The sequence below is a fragment of the Typopeltis vanoorti genome, chromosome 3, assembly GCF_054136105.1.
Source record: "Typopeltis vanoorti isolate ZY-2024b chromosome 3, IOZ_Tvanoo_1.0, whole genome shotgun sequence".
NCBI lineage: Eukaryota > Metazoa > Arthropoda > Arachnida > Uropygi > Thelyphonidae > Typopeltis > Typopeltis vanoorti.
Window position 1 is genome coordinate 66,759,787 of NC_143551.1, and position 23,292 is coordinate 66,783,078.

General features: G+C 35.9%; 1 protein-coding gene across 1 annotated transcript in view; it reads right to left on the reverse strand.

The window, feature by feature from the left end:
- Nucleotides 1-23,292, reverse strand: part of LOC150108231 (uncharacterized) — a 133,357-nt gene that overhangs the window by 23,071 nt on the left and 86,994 nt on the right. The window contains exon 10 of the mRNA XM_090390430.1: nucleotides 7,060-7,142. Coding sequence (XP_090246556.1) covers nucleotides 7,060-7,142 — 83 coding nt within the window. The remainder of the gene's footprint in view (nucleotides 1-7,059; nucleotides 7,143-23,292) is intronic.

Genomic DNA, 23,292 nt, shown 5'->3' on the forward strand with positions numbered 1-23,292 from the left:
AGTGATTGCAGCGTGCAACACAAGACTAAAGTCCTAATATGGCGCCATCTAGGTTAAAAAAAAAAAAAAAAAAAAATCAAAGTTTTGAAATAGTAGTACAAATGATAAAAAATAAATAAAAGTAATAAATATTAATTTGGTCTTAGGATGACTGTCTCCCAAATCTTTGGTAGATTTATATAGGCATACTTGTTTAGGTTTGGGGTATGTTTCAAGGCTTCTGTTGATTCCAGGAACAACCTCTCTGACTTGTAGAAGCTTCTGTGCATTACTTTTGTTTCTTTCCAATTGATCCTGTGTGCAGGGGTATCCAGAGCATGGTCTGCCAGACCCGACTTACCATAGCGAAAGTGTCGGATATATTTTTTGTGTTCACTGAGGCGGATGTCCACGTTTCTTCCTGTCTGTCCGTAGTAGGCTTGATGGCAAGAACAGTGCACTTCATAGACACCAGGATGTGATAAAGGAGTGCATTTGTCCTTGGGTGAACGGATGAGAGTTGCTAGTTTTATATAAGGTTTAAATACTGTGCGTAATTGGTGTTTGTTAAGCACCCTAGATATCTTTTCAGATGTGCCTTTAATGTATGGGATGGTGATTGTTTTGTTGTAGTCTTCTGTGGTAGATAGAGGGGATTTAGTATGTTATCTATTTTACGGAGATTATAACCATTGTTTAAGAAGGTTTGACATAGGTGAGAAAGTTGAGCCGTGAGAGCACTGTCATTGGAACAGATTGCTCTAGCTCTATGGGTTAGTGTTTTTAAGATACCATATTGTTGAGAAGGGTGATGGTGTGATTGTTTATGTAAGTATCACAACTTATAACACCATCACCCTTCTCAACAATATGGTATCTTAAAAACACTAACCCATAGAGCTAGAGCAATCTGTTCCAATGACAGTGCTCTCACGGCTGAACTTTCTCACTTACGTCAAACCTTCTTAAACAATGGTTATAATCCCCGTAAAATAGATAACATACTAAATGCTACCCATAAATCCCCTCTATCTACCACAGAAGACTACAACAAAACAATCACCATCCCATACATTAAAGGTACATCTGAAAAGATATCTAGGGTGCTTAACAAACACCAATTACGCACAGTATTTAAACCTTATATAAAACTAGCAACTCTCATCCGTTCACCCAAGAACAAATGCACTCCTTTATCACATCCTGGTGTCTATGAAGTGCCCTGTTCTTGCCATCAAGCCTACTACGGACAGAGACAGGAAGAAACGTGGACATCTGCCTCAGTGAACACAAAAAATATATCCGACACTTTCGCTATGGTAAGTCGGGTCTGGCAGACCATGCTCTGGATACCCCTGCACACAGGATCAATTGGAAAGAAACAAAAGTAATGCACAGAAGCTTCTACAAGTCAGAGAGGTTGTTCCTGGAATCAACAGAAGTCTTGAAACATACCCCAAACCTAAACAAGTATGGCTGTATAAATCTACCAAAGATTTGGGAGACAGTCATCCTAAGACCAAATTAATATTTATTACTTTTATTTATTTTTTATCATTTGTACTACTATTTCAAAACTTTGATTTTTTTTTTTTTTTTTTTTTTTTTAAACCTAGATGGCGCCATATTAGGACTTTAGTCTTGTGTTGCACGCTGCAATCACTTATACTGTCCCCACTGTTACACCGGATTGTGGTTGTCTTGCCTTTGTAACAAACTTTGTGTTGTGTGCTCTGAAGATGCTGGATATAAGACCAGCGAAATATTAGCCTTTAAGTTAATAAATAGTTATTTTCTTAACCATCTGTGTTCTTTTATACCGTGAAACCTATCATAACATGTCTGACGAACACATAAGCCTATCCATGCGTATCTTAATTATTTTATACATTTCATCAGGGGATTTCTAGATATGTTTAATATATGTATACTTGCATTTGCAAAAGAGAAATATTTTCAAAAATGACTGTAGTTCTACAAATTTTATCTTGGAAATTTCATTCACAGTAAGCTATTTTATGAAACAGTGTAAGTTTCATATTTTATCAGAGAGATGCCAATTCCGGAATTAGCTGAAGCTGAAGAAAAGCCTATAAAAAAATTCTAGTCACTAGTTAGAGTAACTTTTTCTAGACATTTCTTGTGTTGGTTCCAGAGATAGTCAATCCTTCTGGAAAGCCTTAAACTCAGCTGTTAAGTTAGAACTTGAAAAGTTACAGCTAAAATAGCTCTACCTACTTCTTTAAGGAATAAAAGGCATTAGAGGATATTGTCTTCAAAACAATGATTAATGGGTATCAGACAAGCAAACAGTATTATGGCAATAGGTCGATCTTTTATTTGTCAATCAAATTAAAAGTAGACTAGATTCAGCTTGTAAATTATTAGATTGGACACTAGTTTTCTAGTGTATTAAGTGAATGTTTTTCAAGTCCACAACTTTGTTGCATCCTCAAAAATTCTAAAGAATTTCTTTGTGTCATCCCAAGCAGCAATAAACAACTACAGGCAGGTTGTGTTCCCTTTATATCTACATACTGGCTTATTTTAATTTCTAGTATATAATTTTAATGGATGCACTAGACATTAAAGACAAACAATATTTGATTACCAGCTAACAATACGTTTATAGTGCTGAGAAGTGATTCAACATGTCTTGAAGTAGCATGATTACACATTCAGTTGATAACTGCATCTTGGTGCTAGCAACTTAGGTGCAAAATACACAACTTGGTTATATGTTTGCCTTAATAATAATCCAAAAATATCCAATATAACAAGAACTATGTATGCTAGTATTCCAAAAATTACCACTAAGTAATTTAAGGGGTATAAACAATCTTCATATGTTTTACATATGTTCATATGTAAACAATCTTCATTCATATAACAAAAGTAAGAATCACAATGGTCCTCCCAATACTCCTCTATGGAAGTGAAGGCTGGAATCTCAAAAAGGCTGAAGAGAAAAACTTATAAGTTACTGAAATGGTTTGGCTAAGAAGATTACTTGGAGTATCTCTGCTGGATCGACTAAGAAATGAAGACAAGGAAACGACTAAAATAAGAAATAACAATAATAGACAAAATCCAAGAAAAACCAAATCACAACAAGTGACACCAAACTGGACAGAATTGTTCGGACTCTCTCGGAACAGACAGAAGTAGAAAGAGTTCATTCGGCCTCATCATCATCCACATAGATGATGGAAGAGAGAAGAAGATAAACAATCTTCAATCCAGTAAGGTAAAATAATTTTATGCATTACTGCTTTAATAAATATTAAAATAAAAATCTTACATCTACCATGGGAACTCCATAAAGGACAAAAATAATTGGTCTTGGAAAAGAAAAAAAAAGAAAGTTGGCAGATGTCCTTAGAGCAGCATTTCTCAACTTTTTTTTTTAAAATATTTGTACCACCAAAACCCAAATTTCAGTACCACTTAAAAGATGTATAATACAAAATGAGCTATAAAATGCTATATTAACATAGTGATTTAATTATAATCAATACAATTAAATGCAATACATCAGGAGAACTTCAATAAATATTTAACAAAATTAACAGACTTAATGTGACACTTGAGCTGTTTGATAGTAATTAGTATCTGGTTTTATTTTATTATATCCTCAATGTTGCATAGTAACTTACTAAAGCAACAATGCGTTCTGACAGCCACACTGCTGTGTAAGAAAGTTTACTGGGAAGAAATAGAAAATAACACAAGATAAGACTCACAATTTCAATAGCTCTATATTTCTCACTTTCCGAGAAATATATAGCTATCTGCTCAGAAATTGAATAAACAAAATCTATGAAAATCAACAGATTTATCAACTCCTGCTAGGTTGAAAAATGATAGATAAAACGTAATTATTTATCTTTTTTTTGGGGGGGGGGGTAATATTTTATTTCCCATAATTTCATAAATTTAAAAAATTCAACCATCTGCTAGTCATGTACCATCAAATTATTTTCCACATACACCAGTGTGAAATGCTGCTTTAGATAATACACAGAAAAAAGTAAGTGCCCAGCCATGTGTAAAAGTACCTCAACAAAAGTTATGGGAAGACTGGCAAGAATATAGAAGATAAATATCAGGAAAGTGGGAAAATGTTCTAAATGCTACTGAAAGCTTCAAAATGGAAGAAAGATTACTATTAAAAAAGAATCCAAGGTGATAAAGGTGACATGAAAACAGACTCAGATGGCCTGATTAGAAGGTCAGACTCTGGATGACTGAAGTAGATCGCTTAGTGTTCTGGTAAGATTATGCAAACATACTTCAGAAGAGGATATAAAAAACTGGAAGAAACTGAGAACAACAAGCTGGATTCAAGCTAAACAGATGTCAGGATCTGATTTTCCCTTTACAAATAGTTGAGAAATCCCAAGAATATAACAAGGATCTGTACTAAGTTTTGTAGTTTTGAAAAAGCATACAACATGTGAAGAAAAAAAGCTGTTCATAATGCTACAATTGTATAGAGTAAATGGAACATTATACAGAAAAATATATAGTCTGTATTTAAGATGTAAATCAGTAGTTAAAATTGAAGTGCAGAAAGGCTTATTCACCAGCATCACATTATGAAGGAAAGTGACATTAAATCTAATATCAGAATCATAAACTCAGCTCTCTGTAGCAAAAAAAAGAATATAATTTCTTGGAAAATATAACTGGAATAGGCTCTGTGATAGCATTTTTAGTATATGATAACTATTGGTGTGATTGCATAAATATTTTCCAGTATATGTAGGATTTCTATAAAAAGAAAAGGATGCACCTTTTGAAAGGCATGTGACTAGTATATCTAAGAAAGGCACATATTTAATCGATTCTTTTTCCATTTAAATAATAAACATCCTAAAATCCACTTCACAATGTAAATGAGACAATTAGATTGCACAAAGTATTAAAACACATACACACAAATCAAGAGGGCAAACCACTGTTCAGTTGTATCTTCTATGTTTTGCTCCTTGTGAGACAATGTATGGTGTTGAAATGAGACTGGGGTCTAGTTTATCATATCCAAGAGCTACAGTGAGTACAGTGGCATAGCTAGAGCTGTTGCTGCCCAGGGCGGTCCCTGAGTTTTCCGCCCCTCTCAATACACATCAAAAATATTATAAAAAGTCAAAACGACGTATAGGGAAATAAATTAAAACACTATGCTCATTTTTGAAGTAAAACTTTAATTTCAACATTTGAAAATGTTATTTTTCTTGCTTTTCTGTTACAAAATCGTCGATGACATTGGCGAAGTCTATTTCATAGTAATGTAGGTAATACTTAATCAATTTTCTTTAGAAAAACTCCTCTCACAACTAACAATACTTACAGCAATTGTGAGGAAAATTCGCAGTAGTATTACAATATTTTGAACTGAGTTCTCGAGACTGTATTTTAGAATTAACTGCAAAAGTTCAAAAAGGTTCAAAGTGCCGCTCGGGGCGGTCTTATATTTATATACTATTAATAGTATATAAATTAAAATTTATATACTATTAATGTCTATATTAATATATATCTCCCAGTAAAAATTAAATGTAAAACATTTAGATGTGCATTATCCAAAATTTGCATATGGAAGCATTTCAAAAGTAACGATTCCAGTGAAATAAAAAACAAGCCTGAAGTTACTTTATTTTCATATGCTATCTCAACATAATCCCTCTCCCTTTTGATACATTTTCTCCACCATTGGTTCTGAAAAACAAAGAAAAAAAATAACTAATTCTCATCTCTGCTTAGACCTCTTCATTTTCAAAATGGAATACGTCATCAATTTAAGAAATAACTAAAAGTTCAGTGGAGCCATGTCCAGCTGCAGAGAGTGTTCTGCAACTTCAAATCTGATTTCTTCAATAGCTGTTGAAGTGAATGAGTTCATGTGCAATCATGTTGTCATAATGCAAAAGCAATGGCTATTCTCAGCACAAACACAAGTGCTTTTCAATTTTCTTATGAATTTATATAGTTTTGCTAATTTACTGTTGTCCCTTTCACTAAATAGACCTAGGGAATGACATCTCTGTCTTTTGGAAGAGCAGTCAGGATGCACTTTTCCAGCAGAAGGTTGAGTTTGGATTTTTTGGAGAGTGAAGTAGAACAGTGATATTCCACAGTGATATACCAAATGAGACACGTCACATTCATCTCCCAGTTATTTTTGTGGAAAAAAAAACAAAAAAAAACTTCCTTTTAGTGACACTACTACAGCTACTTGTCTGTTTCATTTCTCTAGTCAACTACATGACATCCAATATACGCAATTTATTGTACCATAAGTCTATAACAATTGACTTATGCTAATCCTAAATGTTCAATTTCAATGCTAATGATCAAGCACTGATTATTTATTTATTTATTTATTTATTTATTATTATTTTTGCTTTCTACTTATGGAAATCAGCTGCCTTTGGCTGTCAACTTTATGATCAGTTATTTAATGTCAACTTTGTAATCAGTGATGGTTTCAATAGCATTCATTTTTGCTCACCAAAACTCAATCCTGGATGCCATTTTACTACACCTCAAAACTGTAAAAGACACCTATTATCATATCAATAAAACAAGAAATATAACTTTAAATGTATGCCACTTTTATTAATATACAAAAACAGACAGATGAAGGAACCAAAGACACGATGTACATGCACAGGCATTTCTATGGAACCCCCATCATATTTGTATCATTCTGCAAAAATGCAGGTATGATTTTCACTGGCTGGTGTGATAAAACCATGGAGACAGCATGAAAGAGAACCCATGCTATCTCCAGAAAATGCCATATTCTAGAAACTATGATTGGTTTCTAGAATATGGTATTTGGTTTATCTTAAAAAAAAGAACTGTTCCTTATTTACTATAAGTTTAACCTTTTGTGGGCAGTGATGACATGAAAACTTGAGAGACAACTAATAACTTTCATAAAAAATGTATTTCAAAATTACTAGGGAAAAAAAAAATCAAGATATTAACATGATCTTTCACTATTACTACTAATAAAAATCTAGTAAAATAAACAAAAAATATCTTAGTCAAGCAAAATATACACACATGTACCTGCTGAACAAAAAATTTTTCCTCTGAAAATCCAGATTTCTGATTTGCATGTTCTAGTTGTTGATGGAGAGATCCCACATAACCTATAAATCATCACAATGCTCATTTAAGTATTTATATAAAGAGAAAAATCAAATATTGATTTAAGATATATTTGTTCCTTTCAAAATAAATGACCTACGAATTTAATTCTTTTATACTAAATAAATACTATCTGAAGAAAGCATGAAGACAGAATTTACTAATGCTGTATTGGTGTCAAATATAAGGAACATTAATGAAAAGTGAACAACTTTTCATTAATGTTCCTTTTTTAAACAAACCTTCACACAGGAAATAGGAATGCCAAATACCACTATCAGAAAACAAGCATGTTATGAGTTCTAGCGAAGCTATTAATGAAAACAAATATTATTATTATTATTATTATTCAGGCCTCCAAGGAGTCAAAAAAGACTTATCGAGGGAGGGCCTTCCTAAGACAAAGTCTGTCAAGACTCATCGAGGGGAGGTCCCCCCCCCTGAGAAACACAAAGTCAATCATACCACTCTTTAAACTCACTGACCGTTCTCGCTCCCACCACTCCATCAGGCAATGCATTCCACGGCTCAACCACCCTCCACACAAAGAAACCACTCCTTACCCTCTTGCTCACAGTTTCCTTTCGTAACTTCCAGGGATGGCCTCTTATCATCACTCCTTCCCGCTGTTCAACCAAGCGAAAGAACTCCCCAGTGTCAACCCTGTAACCACCTCTCAACAGTTTAAAAGTCTCAATCATATCACCTCTCCTTCTTCTATCCACCAAACTCTGCAGTCCACATTCTCTCAGCCGATCCTCATAACTATCCTTGTACAGTCCTGAAACCATCTTTGTCATCCGTCTTCGTATCCTTTCCACAGTTAATTTATCCCCTTCAAATCCTGGGGACCAAATCTGAGAACAATAGTCCAAGTGTGGTCTGATCAGAGACTTATACAACGGAATGATAACCCTCTTATCTCTGCAGGTCAGTGTCCTTCTCATAATAGCAGCAATCCTCTGTGTTACCTTCACCACCTTTGCAATATGTCCCCTAAACTTCAGGTTTCTATCAATCATCAACCCAGATCTCGTCTCCCCTACTTCCTCCAGTATAACTCCTCCCATAGAGTATGCAGCATCCCATCGATGTTTCCCAAACCTCAAGACCTTACATTTTGCTACATTAAACTGACACCCCCATTCATTTGCCCATCTATCTAGCTTATTTAAATCCTCTTGCAGGGCTACCACATCTGCACTATTACTAATAATCCTTCCCAGCTTCGCATCATCCGCAAACAACTGAATATCCCCCTGCAGTCCACTGGCTATGTCATTGATATAAAGGTTAAACAATATAGGTCCTAGTACTGAGCCCTGTGGGACCCTACTTGTAACCCTCTGCCTCCTGGAAACTGCTCCACCATACACAACTCTCTGATACCTATCAGACAGCCAATCCTGAATCCAGTTGACCAATCTGACATCCAGACCCATGTGTTGCAACATACATATCAGCTTATCATGTGGCACCCTGTCAAATGCCTTCGCCAAGTCTAAGAAAATTGCGGTATATGCCTTTCCCTCATCTAACGTTCTTGAAACTTTATTATAAAAGGCTAGCATATTGCTAAAACAAGATCGTCCTTTCACAAATCCGTGTTGATTCTCAAAGATAACATTACCCTCATCTGCCCAATGCTGTATACGGTCCCTCACTACTTTCTCCAAGATCTTAACAACTACTGATGACACACAGACTGGCCTATAATTTGACACTTCCAGTCTGTTACCACCCTTATGCAATGGCACTATCTTTCCTTCCTTCCATTCCCTGGGCACCTTTGCCAAAGCCAGATTTTCATTGAAAAGCCACGTTAAAGGCACTGTCAATTCCCTAGCACATTCTCTCAAAACTCGTGGTGAAATACCATCCAGTCCCACAGCTTTACTGACATCCAGAGTACTCAGTATCTGAAACACACTCTCCTCCTGTACCTCCAGACCTAATTTAGACCATAAAGGTCAACAATTGGAAGACCTCTTTACAGATTTGGAACTCACAACAATTAACAATGGACAGAGCACCTATCTTTCTAAAACTACGGGAACTGAATCTGCTATTGACATCACAGCCATTAATTATAGTATTGCATCAAGTGCACAATGGAAAATTCTGGGAAATGCCATCAGTGACCACAGACCCATAATAACAACACTAAACTTCAAGATTGAACAAGAACAGCAAACCAAAAGGACGTGGAACTTCAGAAAAGCTGACTGGACAAGGTTTACTCAAACCTTGGAGAGCCTCTGTCAAGATGAACCTGTCTCTGGAAACCTCGACAGAAAATTACAAATCCTTACTTCACACATCAGCAAAACTGCCAAAGCAACAATACCAAGAGGCCAGCGGAAAAACACCTGGATACCATACTGGAAAGATCACAATATTGATTCAATGATTACAGAAAGAGACAATATCAATGAACAATTCAGAATTAATAAAACTGATGATTACAGAAAGAAATTAATGGACATAACACACAAAATAGAGCAGGAAATTTGGAAGTGCAAACAAGAGAAATGGGCGGAACTTTGCAGTAACCTGGATCCAAGAAAAGACAGCCAACACTGGAATATTATTAGAATCCTAGACAATATCAAAAAAGAGAACCAACAGAAAACAAACTTCATCATAAATGCTGGCAAACAAGCTATTACAGATCAAGAAATTGCAAACACACTGGCAAAAACCTATTCAAACAACTCCAAACTTCAGTATAACAGAGAGGACAAGCCCCTCAATAAACTCACAAGTCAAATGCTAAAACAAGCAAGAACATACCAAACTAATGACATCTTCTCCGAAGAATTTACACTAAGTGAACTAAATTCATCAATCGAGAAAACTGCACCTAATAAATCCCCTGGTAATGATCTTATCTTTGGTCATATGGTCAAACACCTTGGCAAAAATGCCAAAGAACAACTTCTGGACATTCTCAATACCTCTTGGCGAACGGGCAAACTTCCAAAAGAATGGAAAAAATCAGTTATTGTACCCATCCTGAAACCTGACAAAAATGCTGCAGAATGTCAAAGTTACAGACCTATCGCATTAACTAGCATACTTTGTAAAATTACTGAAAGAATCATACACTCCAGGCTTATGCACTGGCTGACAAAAAATAAGAAAATCAACTACTACCAAACTGCTTATAGAACTCGTCATTCGACAACAGATCAATTATTCCATTTCTGCCAAACAATAATAGACTCATTTCAGGAAAAACCAACAAAAAAGACAACTGCCATATTCCTTGATATGACTGCTGCTTTTGATCGTGTTTGGATCAAAAAATTAATACAAACAATACATGATATTGGAATTAGAGGAAACGCTTTAATCTGGATTGCTGATTTCATCAGAGGAAGAAAGATCAAAGTCAGAATCAATACAGCAATATCAAAAGAGCGGAGAACCTGGGCTGGTGTTCCCCAGGGCTCAGTACTCAGTCCCTTACTATTCCTTCTATATGTCAATAATATTCATCCCTACCTTACAGAAGACACAAAAGTAACTTGCTATGCAGATGATATAGCCATCTGGCACACTAGTGCTAAAATCAAAGAATCAGAGGAAATTCTAAACAAATCCATGAGAGGATTAGAAAAATGGTCAAACGAACTCAAACTTAAAATCAACCCAGACAAAACAAAACTAAGTACATTTAGTACAGACAAGAAAAATAGACATTCCTACAATCCCAAAGTCATGATCAATAACAAGCTAATTGAAAAAGTCACAAATCCAAAATACCTTGGTATTACGCTTGATCAGGAATTACGTTTTGCACAACACATCTCTAACACTTCCAACAGAGCTCTAAAAAAATTAAATATACTGAAAAGGCTTTGTGGAACAAATTGGGGTGCAAAGCCAAAAATCCTCAAAACTACTTACACTACACTAATAAGGCCAATAATGGAATATGCAGCACCTATCTGGTCACCTTCGGCTTCATCGGTAAAGAAAAACCTAGACAAAATACAAGCAAAAGCATCCAAGATTATCATTGGTGCAGTCTCATCCACTAACAACATCAGAGCCCAACAGGAATGTGGGCTTGACCTGCTGGAGGACAGACGAAAATTTGCCACCATAAAATTCATAAATAATATCAGAAGCTACCAAAGTGATCATGTCTCCCTAAAAACCTATGAACATTGGAACCAAATTTGCAGACTTCACAGATCATCGACTTTACAATATGATGACACTATCAGGAAAGAAATAGGTCTTGATCAGCTAAATGTCCACATAAACAAAGAACCTCTATTTTCCAGTCCTTTACCTTCAAATACCTTCATAAATCTAAACCTTACCAAACTCTGTACAAAAAAAGAACCAAAAGAAATGCTTAAAGAAAAAGGCCTAAATACCATCAACCTTCTTTCATCCTCCAAACAGGTTATTTGTTATACCGATGGATCATCAGACACCAATATGATTAATGGAGGCGCTGGTGTTCTCCTTCTACTCCCGAAAGGTGAAAAACTTTCAATAAAAGTTGGATCTGGGAGAATCGCTTCCAATTTTACCAGCGAACTCTACGCAATAATTAAAGCACTAGAAGCCTACTTAAATCTATCATCATCTCAACAATCTGAAGGAATTATAATTTACAGTGACTCAAGATCAGCTATGGAGGCAATCAAAAATGGCAATACCAAGCTCACACAAGACATCCATAAACTCTTAAATCATCTAAAGTGTTTAGGTAAAAGTTGCATTCTACAATGGATTCCTGCTCATGTAGGCATTGATTACAACGAAGCAGCTGATAAATTAGCAAAAGAGGCCAGAGAACTCAACCAAGAAACTCATATGATAACTCTTGCTGATGCCAATGCACTAGCAAAAGCTAAACTAATTCCATTGAAATCAGTGATACAACATCAAATTCCCGAGATCAATGCTGACAGAAGGACCTCCACTACGATAGCAAGACTACGAACAGGACATTATAGAGGAATGAAGATCAATACAGATGATACGAGAACATATAGAAACTGCAACAACTGCCCCAATACGGAACTGACACCCACTCACATCTTTACCTGTCCAGCAATTACAGCAGCCTTGCAAGAAATAGATCCTAATCCTGAACAACAGCTCTATACAAACAAAATCACAGACATAGCCAAAGCAGTACAAAGAGCGCACGGAAACATCTAAGACTCTTCAAAGGACAAGACAACAACAACCTCCAGACCTCGAACCAGTCCTATCCCTCTAGCATTAAAACTGACTCCTCTAGGATGAAATACTCCAATAAAGTGTTCATTGAACAATTCCACTATGTCCTCTGCATCAGTCACTCTATTCCCATTTTTATCCCACAATATCATTCTTCCACAGTCATTTCTCCTCCTACTGGCCACATAGCTAAAAAATTCCCTAGGATTTTCTTTGGATCTTACGGCCAATCTCCTCTCACATTCCAGTTTCGCTTTCCTTACCACACTAGTCACTCTTCTGTCCTGTGTCTTATATTCCTCATGCATCTCTTCACCTGTCTCCTTATATCTCTTTCATAACCTCTTTTTCGCATGCAATTCCTGTTTAATATTGTTTGTCATCCACTTTACTCCAAATTGCGTCCTCTTCTTCACTCGTGGTATACAACTTACCATTGTTGATAACAAATATTCTTTCACAATTTCCCACGCACTGGTGATATCCCGGCCTTCCAATTCCTGCCTCCATGAAACTTCCCGAAGTTGACGTCTAAGACTATTATAATCACCTGCCTTATAATTCCACATAAGTTCCTGTCTCTTTGATACTCCTGCATGTCTATTCATTTTCCAAGTCAACACCATATGGTCACTCTCTCCAACTGGTGGGAGAGACATCAACTCAGTTATTATCAACTCTTCTGATGCTATAACCAAATCCAAAACTTTTGAACCTCTTGTTCCCTCTGTTACATGTTGCCTAAGACATTTGTCCCTCAAGAATTCTAGAAAATCCATTCCCCTATTGCTACATGCATCTTCCTCTCTCCAATTTATACTACTGAAGTTAAAATCTCCCATAACAATCATTCTTCTTGCACTTGCCAAACTTAGCTGTCTAAACATCTCCTGGTCCCCATCCTCTGTGCTCCTGGGTCTGTAGCAACACCCCACTAAATATCCTGTCTTGCCTACCTCTACCTCACACCATACGCTCTCAAAATCATTTGTCTCACTTCCTTCCAAATATAAACTACATGCAGATTTTAATGAACATAAAGGAGGCATATGAATACTGTTTTAATCAAACAGCAACACATCTTTGCGTGTATAATTTTCTATGTACATTTACTCAAATAAGAATAGAAAGCATTGATTACTTTTGTCAGGAAGTAATCAATGTTTCCATAATCAATCAGGACTTTTTGATTCATCACATGTATAAAACACCTGATGAATCAAAGTGTCAGCATTTCAGTCCAAAAATAAAACAAACAAACATGTAATATAATTTCTGCTAGTGCAGCAGTGCTCAAGCAGCATTTTTGGCTGAATCTTATTCTTGACTTTTTTTTTTTTAAATGACAATTTCACACCCATCAAAATGTAGCAAACCTACAGAACATTACTACCTTAGCCAGTCCATGATGATATAGAAACCCTGCTCTATAGAACAACATGAAATTTTTGAGCAGGTTTGAGTCTCCAACAAGGATATATTATATATGCATTGATACTGCTCACTACTAGACAATGAAACATCACCTACTGAGTGATGTTTCATTGTCTAGTAGTGAGCAGTATCAATTTCAGGACTTTTTGATTCATCACATGTATAAAACACCTGATGAATCAAAGTGTCAGCATTTCAGTCCAAAAATAAAACAAACAAACATGTAATATAATTTCTGCTAGTGCAGCAGTGCTCAAGCAGCATTTTTGGCTGAATCTTATTCTTGACTTTTTTTTTTTTAAATGACAATTTCACACCCATCAAAATGTAGCAAACCTACAGAACATTACTACCTTAGCCAGTCCATGATGATATAGAAACCCTGCTCTATAGAACAACATGAAATTTTTGAGCAGGTTTGAGTCTCCAACAAGGATATATTATATATGCATTGATACTGCTCACTACTAGACAATGAAACATCACCTACTGAGTGCACATGACTTGCCATATTAATTAAACTTTTCGATGTTTTTTCTTCTTATAGCAACACAACATCTTGAGTATTTGCAACTGGATAGAATTTTATAACTGCCAGGATAGACCAGATGGTGTCAATTACTGGTTGTTGGGATTATCCTATCATAAGCAATCTGAAAATTCTGTAGTTGTCTAAAGAGACCACCAAAAAAAAAAAGACAATTTTAACAGATAATAGCAAACTGAGTTTGGCAATCCATTCCAACAGAAACACTTCACCTGGTTAACTGAATTTAGAAAAATGGCTTACTACACAAAAATAGACTGAAGAGTCAAAAGCTAATTCAGTAAAATTGCAACAGCACTGGTGGTATATTCACCTCTAACAATATGGTTACCAGGTGGCAAACAACTGGAAGATGATGCTGCATAGGAGTAGTGCTTGAGCAACCCAAGACCAACAGAGAGCAGATTTTTTTTTTTTTTTTTTTTTTTTTTTTTTTTTTTTGTGAATCTCACTCACTAGTACCATGAGTAGGCTTAAAAAGCTGCCCTGACTAAACATGGAAATTTTTTCAAGCCACTTAGGCTTCTAAATAAGCAGAGCAGACAGTGGTATTGCACTAGGCAAATGAAATTAATCTCCCATCTAAAAATTAAGATATTAGTCAGGAGCCATAATTTTATATAGTATCACTGCACAGTGTCATTTTAGATAAGTGACATTACATTAGATTCCTCAAGATGTCTATACAGCCTGGATAAAATAGTGGATTTAAATAGTTTATTATAATCCTATCAGAGCTCTATGCCTGAAGTAGGAAATGTTCGTTAGTTAGCACAGTGGTTCTTAACCGGTGTTCCGCAAGAAGTTCTGAAATTTGTCATTTTTAAATGAATTTGTCAGCACAAATTAATTTAATGATGGTTTAATTGATGTTTAATTAATTATTAATCAATAATTATCAATTATTGATTAATAATAAAAAATCTGCTAAATTACCAATTAATTATTAATTTATACATTACAAAATAATCAAGGTGTTCTGTCAAATTTTCAGAATTTATGAAGTGTCCTGTAGTCGAAAAAAGTTTGAGAAACACTGAGTTAGCAGGATAAAAATAAATGACACTAAAAGGAAAAGATGTACACAAAAGTATTTAAAAAAAAAAAATCTGAGCAGCTTTCAAATTGAACTATAGACTACTCTCAAATATACAAATGCTGGAAATATACATCATGTTGGAGGCTTAATGGATTGTATACAGCACTCAGAAAGGATTAAAACAGAATTAATTCTTCCTATATTTTGTCTCAGTCAATGAGACATCTTCAGGGATAACAAAAAACTAATGTAACATAAATACAAATAACAAACAATACTAAGCCCAACCACGTTGGTGACACTAAAGCCCTATCTAGGTGGAGCGGCCTCTAAGGGCGGTTGTAGGTGGCCCAAAATGTAAAGTGGGACATCTGGTGATAAGTGTTTCCCAAATCTTAGGAAGCTTAATGCAACCATATTTGTTAAGATTTGGTTGATTCCTGAGAGCTGCTGCTGCTGATTCTAAGAATAGTCTCTTTTGAATTTGCTGTGGTGGAGCATGGTGGTTTTTTTCCATGAGATCCTGTGGGTTGTATCCAAGACATGGTCAGCCAGGCCTGACTGAACATGGTTGTTGCAGATGTATGAGTTATGTTCCTCTAGGAGGATAGTGGCTAATCTGCCTGTCTGTCCAAAGTACACTAGTTTACAGGAACAGGGTACTTTATAAACTCCAGGCACTGAGAGAGGAGGGAGCTGATCTTTTGTAGAGCAGATAAGGGCAGCAAGTTTGCAGTGGGGCTTAAATGCTGTGTGTATGTTGTACTTTTATAAAATCTTGGCTATTTTTTCGGATGTGCCACGGATGTAGGATATGGTTATTTGTATTTATGTTACATTAGTTTTTTTTGTAATCCCTGAAGATGTCTCATTGACTGAGGCAAAATATAAGAAGAATTAAATTCTGTTTTAATCCTTTCTAAGTGCTGTATACAATCCATTAAGCCTCCAACATGATGTCCTCACAGCACTTAAGCCTCTACACATGGATGGAAATATACAAATACTTGAAGCTTCTAAGAAGCTCAACTACAAAATCTTAGTTCAATTTAGCTTTGAAGTTTTCTGCACTGAGAACGATTGAAGTTTTATGGTTGGTCTCAAATTAAAGATATAGTCCTGAAAAAGAAGCTGCGCTGAAAGCTCCAGATAAGTATAAAGAAAAATGCAAGACTAAATAGCTAAACAGGGAACATTGGTAAGAATATAGAAGATAAATATCACACTGGTAAGAATGAAGAAGATAAATATCACAACAGTGGCAAAATATTATGGAGGATAAAAAAAAAAAAATTAAATTAAATAAAAAGCTCAGAAATTCAAAGAATGCTGTAAAAGCAATTGGAAAAATAACAAAAAAAAAAAAAAAAAAAGATAAGCAGTGACAGAACAATAGTAGAAACAATTCAAGAGCATATAAAATTGAAGTAGAAAGTGAACAGAAACCTGCAATGTGAAAAAACCCAGCCAAAAAAAAGATATTAAACGAGATAAATATGGAGACATAAAATTCTGATAATGGCTGTACTGCATAATTCAGAAAGTATTTAATTCTGGATTACAGCTTTCATAGAATTTATTTATATCATCAAATTCCTGACATGTACCCTCAAGGGGTATACAGGATGGATGGATGAATATATATATATACGAGGTGGTATCAAAAAGTTTCGAGACTAGCTCTGTTTACAAGAAATTACTTTATTTATCTACGTTTACACACTATCACCTTCAAAATAGTCCCCTTGCATACCAATACAGTGCTCCCAGCGTTCTTGCCACTTCTGGAATGTGTCCTGGAAGTCTTTTTTTTTGAAGCATGTCAAGCACCTTCTGTGATTCGTGCTGGATCTCCGCAATGATGTCAAAACGGTGACCTTTGAGCTTGATCTTCATCTTCGAGAAGAGGGCGAAGTCTGCAGGAGCCAAATCTGGCAAGTAGGGTGGGTGTGGAAGTGAGATCATGTTGTTTCTGGTGAGAAACTCAAGTGTGAGGAGAGCTCGGTGACAGGATGCATTGTTGTTGTGGAGCATCCAGTTTTTCGCGTGCCACAGATCCAGTCGCTTTCACCGAATGTCCTCCCTCAGATGCCTTAAAACCTGGTAGTAGAACTCGCTATTGACGGTCTGGCCCCTGAGGATGAATACTCAATGCACAATGCTGCGAATGTCAAAAACGAGGTGAGCACGAACTTGGTGCGAACCTGCCTCGCCTCTTTTGGTTGTGGAGATGATGGGCTCTTCCACTGTGAAGACTGTTGCTTCATCTCAGGGTCGTACCCGTACACCCAAGTTTCGTCACCGGTAATGATCCTCGACATGAAGGATGGGTCATCCACGGCACGCTGACAGAGTTCTTGGCAGACTTCGATGCGGTGTTCCTTCTGCTCCTGGGTCAGCAGCAACACGGCACATGTTCAAATCACACGTGAGGATTTCCTGGACTGTTCCGTATGACACACCGACAATGGCAGCAATGTTGTGGAGTGTTTTCCGACGATCCTCATGCACAAGTTGCTGAATGGTTTTGACATTTTGGGGGGGTTGAGCTCGTTGAAGGTCTTCCTGATCTCTTATCAGCTTCCCGTGATGTTCTTCCACTCTTGAAGCACGCGTGCCACTCAAAATACCTTGAACGGCTCATTGCAGCATCGGCGTAAACTTGCCGAATCATATCAAACATCTCTGTAGCAGATTTGCCCAGTTTCATGCAGATTTTCATCTTTGTTCTTTGTTCTAACTTGCTGTCCATGATGAAATCAAGGATGTGGTAACGCAGGTGGTCAGAATAGCATCAGTTGCACAGCTCCCGATGTACACAGGATGATGTCTTTTGGCACACAGACTTATGAAGGTAGGTGCTCACTGTGACTGTGCATGCAGCCATCTGTTGGCGTGTTACAAACCTAGTCTCGAAACTTTTTGATACCAGCTTGTATATGTTACGGTTAAAGTGATAAATCCGGTTATTACTAATAATTACCGGTTAAAGTGAATAATTCCTAGAGGAGTCTGGTAAATGTAATAAAAACATGTTTATAGGTTTTCATTCTCAATAGAAATTATAACAGCTTAGGTTAGTTTATAATGAAAAAAAAAGTAAGGAAAGTACTTCTTTTGCACTCTATGAAATCAGAAATCATTATAAACTAACCTAACCTAAACTAACCTGGATGTCGCATGTCGAACCAGAGTGTAGTCGTAGTTTGTCGTGGGCAGATTAATGGAGATGAAAGATAAACGTTGTTGTGGGCCGAGCTTAATGATTGCAGGCAGATAAACAGGGATAATAACAGTGGTTATGAAGTGGTTACGAGTGGATAATAACAGTATTATGAAGTCTAGGACTTCGTGATATATAACATACAGCCTTTCCCACTCAAATACCACCGTCACCTTCTCGTGGTAGAATCTGTTATCACAAATGAGGCTCTAGTGACTGGGTATCAGCAGTATAATCAAAACATCTACATGAGAGTAAATGCTTGCGTATAAAATGCATGTCTAGATGCTGAGGTGGCAGCCCTACCACCAGAATAGGAACTCTGGGCTAACAACCCGTAAGTCTCTGAAAATTTAAATGCTGTTTTCAAGTTGGATAAATGGAGAAATCAGACCCTCTTGGTATTGACTAAAGTTTTGGAAAATTAGGACATGAATTGGCCAATGGAATGAAAACACTATCAAACAGGAAAACTAGCACAACTAAGAAAGGAGATGGGAAAATATAAAATTAATTATTGGGAGTTAGCGAAGTAAGATGGAATGGTACTAGTAGAATACATTTTCCTAGTGGGAATGTGTTTTTTTATTCAGGGATGCCTAATATAACTGATATACATCAATATGGAGTTGGAATTCTCATTAGCAAAAGATTTAGTCAAGCAATGATTGGGTGGTGTTAAATATTTTATTTATATGATTTATACTTAATTAGTTGTTACTTGATTATATCCTATCTTATTCAAAACCTTATTCACTTAAAATCCTACTGGCTGTTCTATTGTTATGTCGTTGCTTTCTCTATATTTTCTGATTTATATCTTCCTACTGCTATTTTACTTCTTCAGATATCGGGCCTAATATACATATATCTAGGATTGTTTTCTCTTCGGATACTGGCGAATTTATATTTTGCTGCACCAGCCAGTATCCTATAGCAGAAAAGGATCATTACTCAGGGAGACAATACTGGATTCTGAGGCGTTCTTACACAATGATCTTTAACTTTAATGCTGCCATATAGATTCAGATTATTGCAGTCGTGACCTAAATCTATAATTATATACACTTTCTAATTTCTTCCCACCAAAATAGGTTCTATTTTTATAAGTGGTAGTTTGGAATCGCAATCAGGCATGACTCAGGTTTAGGTAAATATGACATGCTTATTGGAATATCTAAACAGAATACAAAATTCACACACTCAATTATGACTCAATACTAAATGAAAACTCGAGTTAAGAGGTTAACATATTCTAAATTAATTAAAGGTCATAAAGCATGCGAAACACTATAACTGCATATTGGGATAGATGGCAAATGATATGAAGTTAAACTAAAATTCCTTTCTGTAATGCTATTCATAAGATAATATAAACAAACATTCAAATGTTACTCAGTTACTAAAATCCACAATTCTGATCTCATTAGTTAATCCTATTACATACAATTACAAAAGATCTCTTCCAAACAATTCTTCTTAATCTCTCAAAGGAGGTTAACTTTCTAATTAGAGGCTGTCCACAGAGTTCTTTAGAATACTGTTCTTAATTTCACATTCGCAAACAATCTTCTCTCTTCTAATGAATTTTTTACACAAAATAGAGTAATTTCACCTTACCGAACTTTTTCCGCGTCTTTCAGCACCACGTGTACATCTGGTTACTTCTTGTCTATTGGCTGTCCATGTCCATACGCCAATGTAGGGGTTATGCTATCTTCATTATTTCTGCCGAAAATGGACTCAATCTCTGCAGTTTAGGAACATTTCGATGGGACTATTCAGCGACGGCTTGATTCTGCTAGGACTGGAAATTTTTACGTTCAGCTCTGCGTAGAATCCTTCTCCATTTTCAAGAAAACCTGCTGTCCGACATCTTATCTTAGCACAGACGCTTCATCCCCTCTCCTTTACGCAAACTCCCGCTAACTTCCGAGCCACCAAACAGGAAAACAATACGACGAGAGCTCTTCGATACGCCGCTCGTCCCCTTATATTCCTCCTTAGAGCGCCCTCTTTTTCCTCAGTCCCCTTTGCACACGACTCATATCTTTTCACCCCTTGCTTTTTACGGACGCTGTTATGTTCTTGTATTCCCAGAATTCGCATCAATATACGTTTTCCACTTAAGCAACTGCCACCAGCGTTGCACTGTACACGTGTAGTTTTATACCTTCCAAGAATTATTATTTAGTAACTATTTGATGACTCGCAGTTAATTTTACACAGCTTAAGTGAGGTTTAAATTAAGTCATATTATCCCTCTTTTAAGACATACTCTAATAAAATCTTAATATGAACACAATAGATTAAATATATCGTACATGAAATAAGAAATGCAAATTTTATACATAAAGTGAAGAAGTTTCACTTTTAATTTTAGCTGATGTGTAGGTATTTCTCTTTTTTTGTAAGTATAATATGTTGGATTCTGAATGAATGATTTCTTTGCAAGATTCCTTCATTCACGATCTAACAGTAAGAACCAATTTCAGAATGAATAATAACAGTTAATCTTAATTGGGGCATATCAATGATATGCCCCAACTGAGAATGCATTCTTTGAAGAAAAAGAAAAGTTTTACTTGATAAAACCTTGATGATGACACATGGTAACGAGATCATACTTCTCATGGGTGACTTCAACGCTAAAGTTGGTACAAATAATGAGGGGCTGGAAAATGTAATGGGCAAGCATGGTTTGGGAGAGAGAAATGTAAATGGTGAACTGTTGTGGAACTGTGTGGCAAATATAACTTAGTAATAGGTGGCACAATCTTCCAGCATAAGAGAATACATAAAGTAACTTGGATGTCACCAGATGGCAAAACACAGAATCAAATAGATCATATTTGCCATCAGCCAAAGGTGCAGGAAAATGTTATTAGATGTCCAAAATAAAATAAGTGCTAATAGTGGCTGAGATCATCACCTAATAATAGGAATCTGTGCAGTATATAATCTAAAAATTCATCAGGGGAAAACATTTAACAGACGGAAATTTGATATTTCTAAATTACAAAATGCTGAAGTTTGCAATGAGTTTAAAATAAAATTAAGGGAAAATATGGATAGTAATTTTGAAGGAAGAGCGGATATAAGGAATGACAATGATATAGAATGATGGTATAGAGAAAAAGATAAAAAAGTCCTTAATGATACAGCAGAACATGTTTTAGAATATGCTAAAAGAAAGAGAGAATGGTGATCGATGAAAACTTGGAGACTAGTAGACGAAAGGAAAAAAATAAAGCTAAATTATGTGCAAGAAATATTCCCCAAAAGGAAAATGAACTTAAAGAGAAATATAAGATTTTAAATAAAAAGGTTAAGAGAAGTGCTAGAAAAGATAAATGGCAATGGTTTGAAGAATTGGCATCGAGGGCACAACAAGCTGCAGAAAAGTATAACAGTAGAGAGTTACATAGGTATAAATCATAAGAAGACTTTCTGGAGAAGCCATGCAAAAGAATGTGAAGAATCTCAATGGAAAAATTCTAGTGTCAACAGAAGAACGACTGGAAAGGTGGAGACAACGTTTTAGTCAAATCTTGAACAACAGCGGTGATAGAATACAAACAGAAAAAAAAAAAAAGAGTAGATGAATTAAAAATTGATATAAGCCCACCATCTAAATTGGAGATTTAAAAAAAAAAAGCTATTAAAGAAATGAAAATGGGAAAGCAGACATGCAGATATCCAAAACAAACTAACCACATTACAAGAAGAATCACTGAAAGTCGGTTTGAAAATAAATACAAACAAAACAAAAGAAATGAGAATCAATGTGAACAACAAGGCACCAAGTACAACTGAAAATGGAAAAATTAAGACTATTTAACATTTTACATATCTCGGCAGTGTTTTATTTGCAGATGGAGGAACAACTAGAGATGTTGACATAAGGATTCAATAGACAAGAAGTGCATATGTTAAACTTATTAGAGTAGGAAAATAAAAAATATTCACACAGATACAAAATTAAAAATATTTAATGCATGTAGTAAATCAGTTCTTTTATATTGATGCAAAATGTAGCTGGTTTCAATGGAAATTATTATTATTAATTACATAACACCTCCAGAGAGGCCAAAGACTCATCTAGGGAGGCACCTGCACTACAACTCTCAGCCCACACCAATCCACCAACTGTAACTACCTTCATCATCTACACCAACACCATCTACCACTGACCACCACCACTAGTATTTTCACAGACAATCGCAAACATCCATGCCCATGGCAGGATTCGAACCCACAGCGTTTTGGCTGGAGAGCGGATATACTAACCACTCGGCCAACCAGGTCGATGTCTGCAGAGCACACTTCGAATTTGGTGGCCACAAATTATTACTAATGAAGACCTCTGGAAAAGAACAAATTAGCAAAAAGTCAACCTTGAAATCAGAAAATGAAAATTTAGATGGAGTGGACATAACACTTAGGAAAGACCACAAAGAAATCTGTCACGCAGCCCTGGAATGGAATCCACAAGGAAAGAGAAAGAGTGGCTGTCCTAAAAATACATAGAGGAGATTGACTTTAATAGAATGTGAGAAGAAGAGTTTTGCTGAACAAGGATAAGGAACTGATGGAAAGCATTTACAGACTCCTGATGTTTCTGATGGAATCTGTGAAAGAAGAACATTACTGAAGCTCACCATCAACCTATGAAGCATAAATGGAAGAGATGGGACTAGT